The sequence below is a fragment of the Strongylocentrotus purpuratus genome, unplaced genomic scaffold, assembly GCF_000002235.5.
Source record: "Strongylocentrotus purpuratus isolate Spur 01 unplaced genomic scaffold, Spur_5.0 spur5_scaffold_17, whole genome shotgun sequence".
NCBI classification, from domain to species: domain Eukaryota; kingdom Metazoa; phylum Echinodermata; class Echinoidea; order Camarodonta; family Strongylocentrotidae; genus Strongylocentrotus; species Strongylocentrotus purpuratus.
In genome coordinates, this window is record NW_022145602.1 from 4539957 (window position 1) to 4555834 (window position 15878).

Sequence of the window (15878 nt, forward strand, 5' to 3'; positions counted from 1 at the left end):
GAACAAGTTTATACAATGCATTTTAGTGAAATAGAAAGACGAAGAGACCTTAGTATATAAAGCTTAGCTTGTAATCTTTAAAAAGTGCAGGTCCCTCAAAGCAATATCATATACAAAATCTAAAAAACCTGGTTTAATATATAGGCCTAATATTAATAGTAGAAAACTCAAATAGAGTTCGTGTGAAAGAAAAAACAAATGTTGGAAGCGGTGATATAGCTCATTATATCTCTTGTTCTGGTATTTTTGTTTCATTGCACAGGCATGGATAAAAATTGTGATGGATCTTCCAATCAATATTGCATGCCTGCGCGGTCTTTTACAGTGCCACGCCCTTCTGGGGGAAAAGCAGGGCAGACGTTTTAGAGGTCAAACTTATGGTCAAACTTAAATGTACGTACGCGCGCGCAGTGACGCTACCTTTATCCCGGTTCATTGACAAAAGTACGTTCGCTATGCATACCTAACGCATAGATATAATTGCGCATCATTTCTACGTAAGGTATATTGTGCGTGTGCGCGCGTGGTTTCAATTACTAACTTGACACTAAACTCTTGAGTGCATGCGATATGCAGGCAATAAATGCAGTGCACTTTGCGTGTTAAATAGGTCAAGTTTGTGTCATCTGACTCGCAAACTAACCTAAACTGTTGATAAAATACTACTGGAGGGTACTTCTCGTTGTTATACATCTTGAACTTTATAGATTTAAAGTAGTGGATTTCACCTTCAACCCGGCGGGATCGCACCGAATCTGTGGAGTCGTTTTCAGCCGGACCTTCTGGCTGCCTGCTCGACTGTCGCTGAGCTAGGCGACACGTTAAAAATATTTGTTTGAAGAAAAAGATCGAATGACACCATGTCTAATCCTATAGGATTTGAAGGTATGGATATGCAGAATGGTGGAGAGAAGCCTGTTGGTAAGAACACAATTTTAAAACCATTTCCCCCATGTTCCCCATATTGACTATCCTGTCTTCCTGATTCATGTCTTGAAAGTTGAATTGAAGAGCTTGATTTTGAAAATGATTTAAATGGCGGGTTGGGTTACATTTTTTTCGCAAGGTAAAGAGGTATTCCTAGTACTTTAGTAGGCTAGACCTAATTGACTTACAATGTTTTTCAACTCCTCTGAGCATTTTTCTAGATGCTTGACTTTATCATTTGAAGAAGTCTTCAAAAAAGGGTGATTCTTCGTCCTAACCCCACGATTCATCCATCTTTGATTCACCTTGTGTATTGTAAGGCAAAGAGAAAGTATGCATGCATGCACGGTAGCGGCAGAGCAAATATGAATATTCATGATATAGATCTAGAGCGCTGTTCGCTAAAGGACAAATAATCATAATGGTTAGTTCTATTTGATGAATATTTTCTGTTAAATCCAAAGGCAAAAAAGAAGTCTTTGTGTGTGAATCATCCAGACAGTGAGACACCCCCTTCCCACTACAGCAAAGCATAGAGTCGATGCTACTGCGTATTGACCTCGCTCTAGGCTCTAAGCACTGCACTACGTGTTAATAGGCAGCATTTGAATACATGAATAGTCAATACACTCATAACGCACAGATGCACACAATCATGCCGATGCGGCTGATCAGCAAGTTTGACAGTGGACTCACAATTTGAATTTTTAAAATTATTCTTTCTAACATCCGAAAGTTGAACAAATTGTATTTTACTGCTATCACGGTGTCATCAATCGTCACTAAAGTACATATTTTGAGTGAAATTAGTTGAGTTTTGAACAGTGGTGTTTGAAATGTTGAGAATCAATAGCACAGCTTTTAATACACAGCCAGGATAGCAATGCACCTATGTATGCCCCTTCCCATCATTCATGTATGAGTGAGAGGATAATGCAAAATAATGCAAGCTAGGCTACATGTCTCTAGTCAACATTTACACTCAAGCCTAATTATACACAGTACTGGAGTTATGAATGGTGTGATAGTTTGTAGACCCTACTCATTTCTTTGTCCATTGTTAACTGTTTACACATTTCCATGGATACGACCTCTATCACTTTTAGTTTTGAAGTTCTTAAGCTTTGCATTGTAGTAGATCTACATGTAGGCCTAATCTGGGTCTCCTTTTCAGCAATGAACATATCAATTTATTTTTAGAGCGGAATTAAAACAAAGAAAACATAATTGATTTTAGTGGTGTCTTTTACTTTTGAAAAAAATGTGTAAAACTAATTAAGCTATTGCTATTTAATTTACTATAGTGTTTGACTTGATACATACATGTACGTACATGTACGTACATGTACATGTACATGTACAAGCACAAGTTGCTTCTTGGAGGTCCTGGCGACCTGGCCTATTATTTATTTTGTATTCATGATTTGTAATCATAATTTTTGTTATGATGCCAAATAAACTGACATGGAAATTGAATTGAATTTATTCATCCAGCTGCCAAGATACATCAATTGTATATTTTGAGTAAATCTGAAACCTTGAATCTTGCAAGATATATTGTATATTAAATATTGCCAGGTATCGCGTTCGAGAGTTCAAATGTATGTGGGACAAATTGCGTACTCTCTGAGTCCAAAACTGACCATGCATAGTGCCTCACTTTTTTGTGTTCTCTAAAGCTCGTTGTACACAGTTGACTGCCCAAAGAATGCAGTAAGGTACACAGCTACAACAATATATGTATACAGAGACTGAGAGTGCTCTCTGAAGGTGAATTGCCATTTGGTCTACAAACAGTTTGTCTAATGTTACCAGTTGGTCTATTTCCATATGGTCTACACCTAGCACGTCTACTATCCATATGGTCTAATAATCATTGAATCATAATCATAAATCACGATAATCATAGAATGATTATTTGACCTAATGGATAGTACAATGAGCATTAGACAAACTGGGAATTAGACTAAATGGAGCAATAGACCAAATGGCTATGAGCCTATTAAATGTCCATTCGACCAAGTGATTAGTAGATGAAATGATTATTAGACCATATGGATCGTATACTGTACACTATCAATTGGGTAGTAGACAAACCTTGTAGACCAAAAAGCATTTTGTAAACCCTCTCTGAAGATGGGAAATGGAGCCATTGTGCACCCTCTATTCACAACTCTTTGTGTATTCAAGCCTATTCACTTTTTTGTTGGCTGAGGTATTCCAGTAGTCCATGATTGTTTATTGTTAAAATGTAATAGACAACTCTCAAGTACATTATGAATTCTATACAGACAAGTATGGGTACTTGAGCAAGATGAAGTACATGTTTACATGTTTATGTGTAGTACATGATGTACTATACTGTAGCCTACAGTGTATGTCATAATACATGCAGGCCTACCACATTGTACCGGTGTATCTTGTAATAAATGTGTACATTTGTAGACTGCATACAGTACATGTTTCATTACAACATTACAGAAAGTTTACATGTAGACTTTGATGTCACAAATATGGGTGTGACTAAGTGACCCAATATATTTATAACGATGCATTTTATCCCCTTCAATAAATACCTTTTATAAACTTACATATTTGTGCATAAAGTTTTATAGCAGCACATACATTTGCATACTATCTTGTTGGTGTTTCTTTTTATTTGGTAGTTTAAATGCACTTTTGCCTAATTCATGTTCATTAAATCTAGAGAGTGACTTTGGTTGATTTGTTCTTGAAACAATGTCCATAAAATATGTGTAGCTGCCAGCATTTATTATGCATTCCTCCCGGCTATAGGAGCATTCATGCGGATATGATTTTACTAGTTTTAATGACTATTCAACAAGATTGACAGTACTGTAATTAAATTGCATGGTAGGGAAAAAATATTGTAACAAAATTTTAAGCATTTAGCAATCATTAGATGAGAAAATTCCTATCAACCATTAGACCAAAATATCCACCCACATACAGGAGCAGATTAACCCTGTAAGTTGAGGCTTTGATCGGATCAGAAGATCGGAGTGACACCCTCCTGCCTGTGATCGGTATCGGCATGCCAATTTTTTTTTAATGACAAAAATTTTCAAGTTTTTGGCTATCAAATGCTCAAAAGAATTTCATGGCTGGGATTATTTTGTCACTTGGAGATGTTGTAGACCATGTTTGTTGATATTTAGTGCCTTTTCATGACTTTGAAATTAACAATATTGGTCGAAGAGAAGAGGCAAAACATGCGGGCTGCCATCTTGGAATATAATGTAGGCATACATTATAATCCAAGATGGCGGCCACTGTAGTGCTATTACCCCCTCCCCCTTAATGAAGAAATGTTCACCCTGATGAACTTTCTACTACATGTATACTGTATGCTGTATTAAAGTGTCGACCTGATTTCAAGGTCCTTCCATTATTCTGATGAATGATTCATCTCTTTGTGTTGTCTTGTCTTGTTCCAGTCGCTGTACTTGAGGTGTAAATATACATTGTACATCTTTACAATGCTGTACATGTGTACATTGTAGGCATATACACTGTAGCTATACATACATGTACCGTATATTGTATATAATGTAGGTCAGCACATGTCATGAGAAAACAACTCAGAATGACATCTGTACATTGGCATGCTGGTAGCTCATATTCATAATGATAATGTGCAGTACATGTATCAGTAATATTTATGTTTACTTCAGTGCCATAGACATTTCTTGACAGCCGAAGTGTTGTTGTTACATCTAATATATCCAGATTATTGGCCTAACCTTGTTTTATGGTCTATAGTTTTTTTTTCAATGGATTTTGATTGCTTAGACCTTCTATTTCAAGAATCCGATTGCTGACACTCTGTCAGCCTTGAGCAATTTAAGATATATGACGTCATACAAAATGGCCGCCAAAGTACATGATTTTCCTTTAAAAATGAATAATAAATATATAATAAGGATTTTTCTTCAATTTTTGGCAGCCAAATGTCTGTATCCCTCTAAGACCATCACTAAAAATATGTTTCGTGGTGTTGCATGGCCAGAGATGACCAGCTTATTTGCATATTTTGAAATAGCGCCCTCTATAAACATATTAATTTGAATAAAATATGTGTGCCAGCCAAATGCCAATTTCTTAAATCTATGTCACGTTAAGATGATATTAAATGCTTTTTTGGGGAAACAATTGCAGTTGTGCTGCATTAATCTTTCATCGTGTTTGGTACAAATTTAGATAGGGTAGGTGTGGGGAATGGAAGACCCTTAAGCACATTTGCATAATTTACATAAACATGAACAATGTTACACATACAGACATTTTTGTATTCTCTTTAGTATTTTTTCTCTTTATTTGGTAACGAAATTGTGGTGATGATGTAACTGATTAATAGATAACAATGATTAATGACGTCATCACCAAAGGTCTCTCATTACCTACATGTGTAGGTAATAAGGGACAATTACAAATCAAGACATTTTAAATACAATTTGAATGAAAATGGGATTGTTATAGTTAGTTCAAACACTTTTTGAACGATATACATGCAGCCAATGAACTTACTGTAATTTTGAAACGATTTTAAAACAATGGGGCCCAAAATATTTCTGTAGTTTTTTGTTTACCGTAATAAAGGTGCTCTCAAATATGTTAAAATACTTTCAGAATAATGTTCTGGCAATATGACTTTTACATTTATCAAACTCACAGCATAGAAACAACTTCTTAAAATTAAATGCATTCAAATTAGAATGGTGACACGTACAACCAAATATGTTTCATGATAGTGCCTTTCAACATGAAATGAACAACTGGGGAGAAGTAGGCCCCCATCTTGGACCTGGTGTCCCCCATTACCTACACACATTTCTGATCAGACACCATTCATAATGTGAATTGCAACACCCATTCACAACACACAGTGGCCATAAACTTTCTGTGATGGTTGGCACATTTCATAAACTTCCTTTTAAAACTATTTTTTTAAGGGCCACCCCTAAATATCTGCATACACCACAACATTCAGTGAAAATTGTGTTTTTATATTAGAGCACAATTTTACGATCAAAATTGCTTATCTTGGTCAATTTTGCCAATTTTCTCGTAGAGAGAACGCACTGTAGTCTTCGAAATGAATTGGATATATGCAGTAGTGATGTTGAAGGCCACATATGTCGCTATATCAATATTGGATCCAACACGGACAGACAGTGATGGGTTCAAGCTTGGTGGTCTCCAATTCCCTACACCTACCCTACATATGTCAAGAAAAAAAATGGCTATGAAAGAATTTATTTTTCAACAAATCGGTGAGAAGTGGTTTTACGGCACACATTATTATTCAATTAATAGGCTTTATTTAGACCAGCATTGCTCCAACGTCAGTGAATGTGGATAAAGCAGTTGACATCTATACTAGACAGATGCATGATTTTCAAAAGAAATTACCTGGTGGATTCTATGTCACAATTTCCAAGAATGTTCAAACCGTGGCAGCCATGAAGAAGTCAATGTTGGGGTACGAAAGTCTATGAAAAGTTGATCTACTCCAGAGTAATAGGACTGCAGACAAGTTCAAGAGAGGTCAATGTCAAGGACATTTTGTCATAAGAGCTTTCACCAGTCCCAACAGCACTTTTTGATGATTCTGGAAACGAGCACTCCCATGTCAAAGACGGACTTATAGAATTTGACAAAAGTTGAGATGTCAGCCAGGCATGAGACACTGGAACAACCTTGTACAGTCATTGATGGTTGTGCTCTGCTGTGGATGAAAATCTGATGATGTTTGCTTGGTGTTTGACAGATCCGAGAGTATTTAGAGGTCATAACGGGTCGAGAGTCTTCCAACTGAGTCCCGCGTCACTGCTGCCCTCCAAGAAACTATCTCTTACTGTTCGTCGTCGTCGTCGTTGTCATATAGATCATGGCTCACCCTTGTGACCCGTTTGATGAGACCTTTTGATCGGCATCTGTCTCCTGCAATCCGGTAAAGTGTCTTTAGTATTTAGAGGGTGGCTAGTGATTTCCCTAAGGTCGTCAGTCCATCTGAGCTTGAGTCTTCCTTTGTTACGTGTTTCTTCAAAGGTACCTTGAATGATTTTGTCAAGGTTGTCTCCTGATCTTCTGCTAACGTGACCAAACTATTGTAGCTTGTACTTGTCAATCCTGGTAGCAAGTGGCGGTTGATCTCCGATGATGGACATTAATTGTGTACATTGGTGTTGTAATCTCTTCATGATATCCCAAGTAGCTTCCTCCAACACCACATTTCAAAGGCAGATTGCCGAGCTTCCACCCTCCTTGACAATCATTGACCCAAGAACATTATATAAACTTGTCCACTTGATCAACTTCTTCTCCATCAACCACCATGCTCTGTTGCATGTAGTTAATTTCCACCAATCATGATCGTGGTCTTTTTCACATTGAGGTAGGGTCCAAATTATTCACTTGCATCCTTCACTCTTTTTTAAGGAGTTCTAGTAGTTCTTCTGATGTTCTTGTTATAAGTGTTGTCAGTGGCATACTGAGCAAAAACACTTAGAGGGGCAGAAAAACAATCTGCATCACCACCACTCATACATGTTACATGCAGGCCCCGCGGAACTTTTTTTTTAAAGCGGGGTGGGGGGGGGGTTGAAGTATTTACGATCAGGAAGAGAGGAGCGCAAATTGGCGTGGTGTTCAAGGGGCACAGCCCCCGGAAGCTCAAGGGTTTCAGGCATTTATTAACTGTAAGATGAACATATTTTGATACCTCATTTCACCTCGGGTCACTTTCTTTCTTTCTTTCTAGTTCTCTTTAACATACTTTATACAAAAAGTGAGGGGGGCTCGAGTCCCCTGAGCCCCGCTGTTCTGCGGACCCTGACATGTAGGCTTTTTAATAAGCATATTTTTTGCTTGACTGTGGATTTACTAAAAAGTGAGAAAAAACCCAGGAAAATCATGTCATTTCAGCAACATTTGTAAATCACTGGTATCGAATATATAAAAAAAAAACAGTTTCAATTTTGTTTGGGGTTTAACTGTCCCCAACCCCCCCCCCCCCATACCCTTCCCCATTAATACGCCAGAGAGTGTTGTATTGTCGGCGTATCTTAGGTTGGTGATCGTTCGTCCACCAACAGAAACTTGACAATAAAATGCCTTTCTCATGATGAATTCAGCATAGATGTTGAAAATTTATGGTGATAGGTTGCAGCCTTGACGGACAACTTGACCAATAGTGAACCTTTCGGTGTCGCCATTCTCTGCTCTTACTGTTGCTTCTTGGTATTGGTAGAGCGACTGGATGAGTTGAATTATATGTGCTGGAAAGCCCATCTAGCTCATAATCTTCCATAGGCGTTTATGTTGTACGCAGTCAAAAGCTTTGGAAAGATCAATAAAGCTAGGGAGAGAAGTTGTTGAGACGTGTCTCTAGTGTTGCTAACTTCACTATCTTTTCAACAAACTACAGTTGATCGACATCATAATTATATGCGCGAGTCTGCAGGATGATTGGGTGCTCAGAAATAGGCAAAAGCACAAGCAGGCCTTTACCGTCAAGATGAGGTTCTTGTTGAAGTGATTCCAGGCAGTGATGTCATGCCAAGGAAAGGTCTGTCCACAACATAGTTATAATGAAGCAGGCCAGTGGCGGATCCAGGGGGGGGGGGGGGGGGGGGGGGGGACCCCCCCCCCCCTTGAGAAAAAAATCATGTAAAATCACGTGATTTTTACCTTTTTTGGGGGTTGGGCCCCCCCCCCCTGGCGCTCAAGGGGGGGGGGGTGCAAATCGAATTTTTTTTTTGAGGATCAAAAAAAAAAAAATGTGCTCACTACCCCCCCCCCCCCCCCCCCCCCCTCCCCCCCTGAATGAATTTTTGGCCGGCGCGTTTTTCAAATTTTCGGGAGCAAAAAAAAAAGGTTGGGCCCCCTCCCCTAAGAAATCCTGGATCCGCGCCTGAAGCAGGCAACATCAAAGAACAGCAAGCGATTGAAATTGATGCTAATGAGAAGATGTATGTTAGGGTCCTAGTGGATGACACAGACGTGAAGAGAACTCATTTGCAAACATGCGTGTGGAAGCACGCATTACAGTCACGACCTTACTTTGCAGAATTAAGTGTTAAATGACACCCTCTTCCACATGGAATATTTTAGGGTTCCCAACACTTTAGAGAGCTTTTAAACAAATTTCAAGATTTTGAAGCAAACTTATAAACGGATATAGTCCTGTATCGTAGTGGTTGTTCGTAATTTTTAGGTTAATTTAAAAGAATCTAGTACCTTAGAATACAAATCTAGTTTCTTAACGCTGTCACTGAAAATGGGCATTTATCACCATATATGCCACCTCATATCTATGGGACAGAGAGCATAAAATTCAACCGTGTTTTGTTCGAGTATCAAATTACAAAATAAAAATAAATGTAAAGCACAATCTTTACTCACTGTATTCAGTGCATCTGACTCATGACATATGATAATCTCATGTTAGAAATTGGTATTTGGCCATCATTTTGACCTATGCAAGTTAATGTGCCTATAGAGGGCGCCATTCCGAATTATGCAAATTTGCATATCATTTGTGATCATACAGCATTGCAATTTTTATTTAGTGATGATTCTAGAAAAAAATCAAGATATTTGACTGCCATTTAATGTAGTAAAATGCTGTTAAAACTTTTTATATCATTAATTTTGGTTAAAAAGGGGATTTTGGCGGCCATTTTGTATGACGTCACATATCTCAAATTGCTCAATGCTGACAGAGTGTCAGCAATCGAATTCTTCAAATTGATGGTCTAAGGAACTATAATCCGAAGAAAAAAAAACTATAGACCCTAAAACAAGGTATATCGAGATGGCTGCCGGACTACTATGTTGGGATGGGGAAAACATGTCTGTCTTGTCAAATTTACAAAGCTTACAGCCTTACACGGTATCGTTGTGAATCTTTATTCAATGGTACAGGTTGCAATGGTACAGTTCATGGTGCACATCAAGGTGAACAATGAAAAAGACAACCATGAAATCTTTGATGATGACATGTCCATATGTACATGTAGATGTCTCCAGTCTAGGGCTGTAATGTAGATATATTCACAAAATACACCTTTCCAGTTTCCACCAATGGTACCAATTCTACTTTCATAAATTACATGGGTGAGTTGGGAGTCCAGACTGCATTGATGCATCGCTCACACGCTAAGCCATTAAAATATGATTGAGCGGTAGATCAATTTAGAAGATGAGAGTTGATATAGCAGAGTCATCTAGGTTAAAGTATATGAGTGATGCCTTATGAATATGAATCTGAGTCATCTACATCTATAGCTCTGACTGCTTTGCAAACAGAAGCTACATTTCATACTGATATTGGACCTGCTCAATGTATATTGAGTTATTGACATACACAATGTAAATTACATGTACATTACAAGTGCAGTAGGCTGAAAGGCCGTCTTCCACCATTTCATTGATGACCTTTCATTTTTTCATTTTTCATAGATGAATACAGTATTTGCATTTACATCTGTAGGTTCTATAATTTTCTGTGAAAGCTGAAGGGGAGCCTATCTAATATCCATGGACATTGAACATTGAACATCATCTTCATGCTTGTTCAGAAGCAATATTGTGACTGGCACTTTAGAATGTATCGCAGTCACGTAATTACATGTATGTTATCATTAAAGTTGTAACCAAGCTGTCAAAATCTTTAAAAAATCAGTGTACCGTACAGATGTTAAAAGCCAATATCTGCATACCCACCTCCCTCCCCCCTCCCCACACACACACACACAAAATTGCTGTTATTAGATTTTGGTATGATTTGTGTAACGCCTTCAAATGAGCAGGCCTACAGTACAGTATTTAAAATTTAGTTAAGAAAATGTTGGATGGTAGACTGAGAAGAATTTTGCAACAAACCGTACCATTGCGTGTCTGTACCCCGTAATTAAAAGGGACATCTGTCCATAAAACAGGACATATGAAATGAATCAATTATCAGTTTTCACAATCATCCCTGTACATGTGCATGTAGCCTTCATGTGTACAATTTCTTGGGAATACAGGACACAGTCGATCACTGAGTAAAATAATGAACACGTACAGTATGTACATGTAAATCAGTCTATTTTTTCCTTTCTATTTTTTAGTAAGAAATTGAAAGATTATAGTGGGCATTTTTGTAAAATTTTGATTTTTGCTGAGGAGGGGGACCTCTAGTGAACCACAGCTTCTCAACAAGTCAAGTCAGAGATGTGATTTCTTCAAAATGCAGGCCATTTTTGTTTATAAACAAAGAATTTAGAACAATAAAGATGAACTTCAGCACTACTGTAATTGTCCCTTTTTAGAAATTGAATTGAAATTGAATAGAAAATGACATATTTTTGAACTTGTTATGAAGTATGTCAGGACAGTCATTCATGCCAAAAACAAGGGAAATTGTTCAGCCTTTTTGCCTTCAGTCCACTGGACACTAGCCAGGTTTTTTGTAAACATTTGGAAGCAAACCAACTAGATTTCTATTTTGTTTTGTATTCAGAGAAAGTTCACCCTGAGTCATGGTCCCTGACATAAATTGATGTCAACAAAAGCAGTAAAATATGAGAAAATACATGTACACGTAATAAGCCAGTGAAAGTTTAAGAAATATCTGATAGAGAAAAACAAATAATGAAACTTTTGAAAATAACATATATCAAGAAACGTTTGTGCTCATGAAAATTGAAATATCCACACATATTTGAAGGTGTTAAACCCCATTAAAGCCATTGACTACAGTGTACTTAATTTTCTCAGTCCTGTTTACATAATTAATACAGGATCTACAACTGTCCATGTACTTTGCTCCAGTAGACAATGGGTTAAGCCTTTAAAGGTAAATACATAACAGTTTCATGCTTGAAATTTTGCTATTTTTGAGAAAGTATCACATCGCTATTTAAGTGTCAGGCTTCACAGTACACAAATGAGCAGCTGTTCGATGACATTGGCAATGGCAATTGGCATCTCCTTGTGTACATGACATGGTAAGTCTATCTATGGTGTATTAAAGGTAAAGACCAGTATTGGAAACGCCCCAATTTCAAAAAATGAAATGGAAGCTCTCATTACCAATCATGTGAAAGAATATGTTTTAACTAATACATGATGATAAAAAATTTGCCGGGGAAACCGCCTACTAATTCATATAGTTTGATGATTCCAGAACCTTGCAGATGCTAGATGCTCGATGATCAACCTTTTCTGATCAATTCCACAACGTTTCTTTCACAATGCAATCGCATGACCATAACTCGTCTTTACCTTTAAGGCACCATTGTTTTTTTAGACACAAGAGAAGCCCTCAAATGTTTGTATGGACACTTAATCACTAGTACTAGGATAGAGTGCCCTTGTCCAGGTCCAGGAAACTCTGGACAGTAATGGATAATCTCCCCTTAATCCCATTGTATGAAAGTTGGCCTGGTAATTCTTGTGTGATGTGCTTCTGTGACCCCTAAAAAGTTTATCTCCAGCCGACGTTCATGTTTCTTTCAAAATGCTAACATTTGAAGCTGCATGTACACTGTACTCCCTGTGATTTTTGGATTCAAGATTTTAGAATCCCAAAACTTGAGAAGCTATTTGTAAAAGTTGAGAATTAATTTGCATATCTGCTAGAGTCAAAGAGTCAGAAAATTATTATGTCATGTACTTTGAAATACCCATTCTGTCTTTCAAGAGACAATTTCACATGTAACGTGGCGTAAAATGAAGGAAACAGCTAAAATGATTTTACGCCACCTACTTTTCAAAAACACTTTTTAAAACACAATTGCACAAATAATTGTACATGCATGATTCATTTGGAAACAGGATGGTCAGTGTGTCACTAAATTGATAAAACAGTTTTGCTATAAAAAAAAACCCCTGATAAAATCAGTGAGATATTGTCTGGCCAACTCCTTTCCCCATAACAAATCAGTTTAATAGTGTAACAGTGAGTTGCCATGGAAATGATGGTCAGGTACTTGGCTGAAGACAGCAAATCCCTGATCTTTTTTCTTTTATGGCCCCTTGAAACTTGAGTCAGCAGTGAGTCTCCCAGGTCAGCTGGAAGGAAATTGTTGGGGCGCAACGAGAAGTGCCTGTATGATGATTATTATCTTATGCTTGGAGATTGTTTCCTCTGTGGGTCTGTACTGTAGGCCTTCAGGTTTTCATAACAACTGTAAGAGAACTTGACCTTTTCAAACATCTAGCACATTGCAGTTAACAAGGATTTTGAATAAATTTTAAATATGTCACTGACTCACTGTGATCCTCTTTTTTGCAATAAGGCAATTTTAATAGTGATGAAAAAGGAAATACATCGCCCTTTTGACTGGAAAGTGTCATCATTTTCTCCAATTTTTCCACTCATTCTTCCTGTGGTTTGTTACCTTCAGAATGATAATTTTGTTCCAAGGATAGCCCTATAAATGATTTAAACAGAGCCTCTAAAAGTAAAGGCTCTATAGGCCCGTCTTCACTATCTCGAGATTGCCAAATATCCAGCTATTTGAACTATCCCGATCGCAAACTATCCAGCTATTTGCGTCTTCATTAGAACGAAGTAGCAAATTAGCTGGATAGTTGGTCGGGATAATATCCCAAGATATCTCGGTCTAGTTTGCAAAATATCCCACTATTTCCGCGGGATAGTTTGCGACCGTCTTCATTAGACCGAAGTCCGGAGTCAAATATCCCGATCCCATCATGCACAACGATTTCCGGTTCGCACGTGCGATCTATACCGCTCAGCGCGCTAGTACAACCACTGACCTCGAGTAAGCACGGAAAACCGCAAACTAGACCGAGATATCTTGGGATATTATCCCGACCAACTATCCAGCTAATTTGCTACTTCGTTCTAATGAAGACGCAAATTAGCTGGATAGTTTGCGATCGGGATAGTTCAAATAGCTGGATATTTGGCAATCTCGAGATAGTGCAGACACGCCTATTGCAATGTCAAACAATTTTGTTGCATTCAGCAAATATTCACTCGCCAACATGTAGTGAGTTCCCATGCAGGGCAATTTTCTATAATATTTGTGCCTTCAGGGTTTATTCCCTATTTAATAGACATAATTCAGAATGGCTTGACCTCACTGACCTGGTCATGTGACCTCATCAGTTGACTGGGGTCAAGGGCGCATTCCATAAAACAGGTAGGGGTGGGTGTGTACCGACTTCTGAATTCTCATGTACTATTGGACATCGTTTGGGCCTACATGTATATTGCCCCAAATTTAATATCTGCAGTACAATAGATCATCTATATATAGAGCCATGTACAAGTACCTGTAGTCTGACATGGTTTTCGAGCCCCCCAGATTTTTATACTGTAATGTATTGTAAACATATAGGACAGTAAGAACACTAACATTTGGGGGAAAAGGGAAAACTTCATTGACTTTCTTGTAAATGTAATTGACTTTTGAAATTGTTTTAAGAAATAATACATGTACAGTAATGATGATGTACATACGTTCATGTACCTGTAGATTGATATTTAAAATGATGAAAGGGCAAACATTTGAAACTGTATTACCGGTACACAATTGTATTGCACCATAATGTGGTATCGCTTGTAATAGTGACAACGCAAGAACTTTAAAGCTCTAACTAAATTCAATTATTATATTTTTTGCAAATGAGCCAAGTCTTGTCCATCTGCCCAACACAACCCATCCAAACCCATCCATCCAATTTACATTTAAGTTCTTGACCATGCCTGATGCTACACTGACACACATGTACAACTATCATATCACACCCCGATGTAGCCATATGGCAAAAACAAACCCTCCCAGCAATACCCACCACAGATCTCTCAATCATAATTCATACACCGTAGTACTCCACATCATGCAGACAGTAGCACAAACCCATTACCCATCAGATGAAGATCTCAACCTGCTATCAGGTGACTAACTCGTTTCACTTCCTGCGGGTCGGGCGCTAGGGTCGCTATGCGGGAGGAAGGGCTCCCTGTATGACACATGCTGAAGGGATCTCTTGTTAGCTGTCAGGTCACTTCAGAGCTAATTTCCTCCACGACAGGTGACGAGCTTGAACTTTCTCTTTCAAAACCTGTTGCAACTCTCGATTCAGTATTTTTGTTGATATCCTGCAGTTTGTTCTAAAAAAATGCGTAATGATTCAGAGATAGTTTTGCAAAACATTGATGTCTTCCAAATTGTGTAAATTTTTTTTTTTTTTTTTTTTAAAGCCCCACTGTCCTACTTGCTCTACTTGCTCCCTCTATATAGAAAACTTCCCCAATCTGTGCCCGGTCCCCCGTGATCCTCTTTTTCTTATGTAGTTGAGAGCTGAGTTAATGAGATAGCCACCTGTCAGTGACCTCGCTGTGTGGTCTAATCATTCTGGCCTAGTAGTATTGACAGTCTTTAAAGGTTACAGTAATAGTTTAAAGGTAAAGACTGGAAGTGGTAAAATTGCGGTTCAAGGGTTTTGGGTGTAAAATATCCATTCGATATTGTTTAAATATTGCCTTCAGAGGTTTAGATGGCAATACTTCAACCTACGGTATAATCGCAAAAAAGCAGAAATATATGCCTAAATGTTCAATGTTGAAGTGCATTCACGATATCTTTCCAGGCCGGAGTGATATGATAATTTACCAAATATATCAATTACAATGTAGTAGGCAGTTTCCCAGCACAATTTGTAGTCAAAACATATTCTTTCACATGATTGGTAATAAGAGCTTCCTTTTCATTTTTTGAGAGGGGGGCATTTCCAAAACTGATCTTTACCTTTAATCACTTTGATGGTCATGCACCGCAACTTTTTACTGGTGTTTGCCATGTGCACAGCCAGACACTGACCATTGAGTTCAATATTTTTTGGGTCAAAATATTGTGAGATTGCAAAAAATCCCCTCTCCAACTCCAAGTCTCAACAGATGCAAC

General features: G+C 38.0%; 1 protein-coding gene across 1 annotated transcript in view; it reads left to right on the forward strand.

The window, feature by feature from the left end:
• Positions 1-538: 538 nt before the first annotated feature.
• The window catches only part of LOC105443524 (anoctamin-4-like), a 96518-nt gene continuing 81178 nt past the window's right edge, over positions 539-15878 (forward strand). Inside the window, exon 1 of the mRNA XM_030988504.1 lies at positions 539-921. Coding sequence (XP_030844364.1) covers positions 861-921 — 61 coding nt within the window. The 5' untranslated portion in view covers positions 539-860. The remainder of the gene's footprint in view (positions 922-15878) is intronic.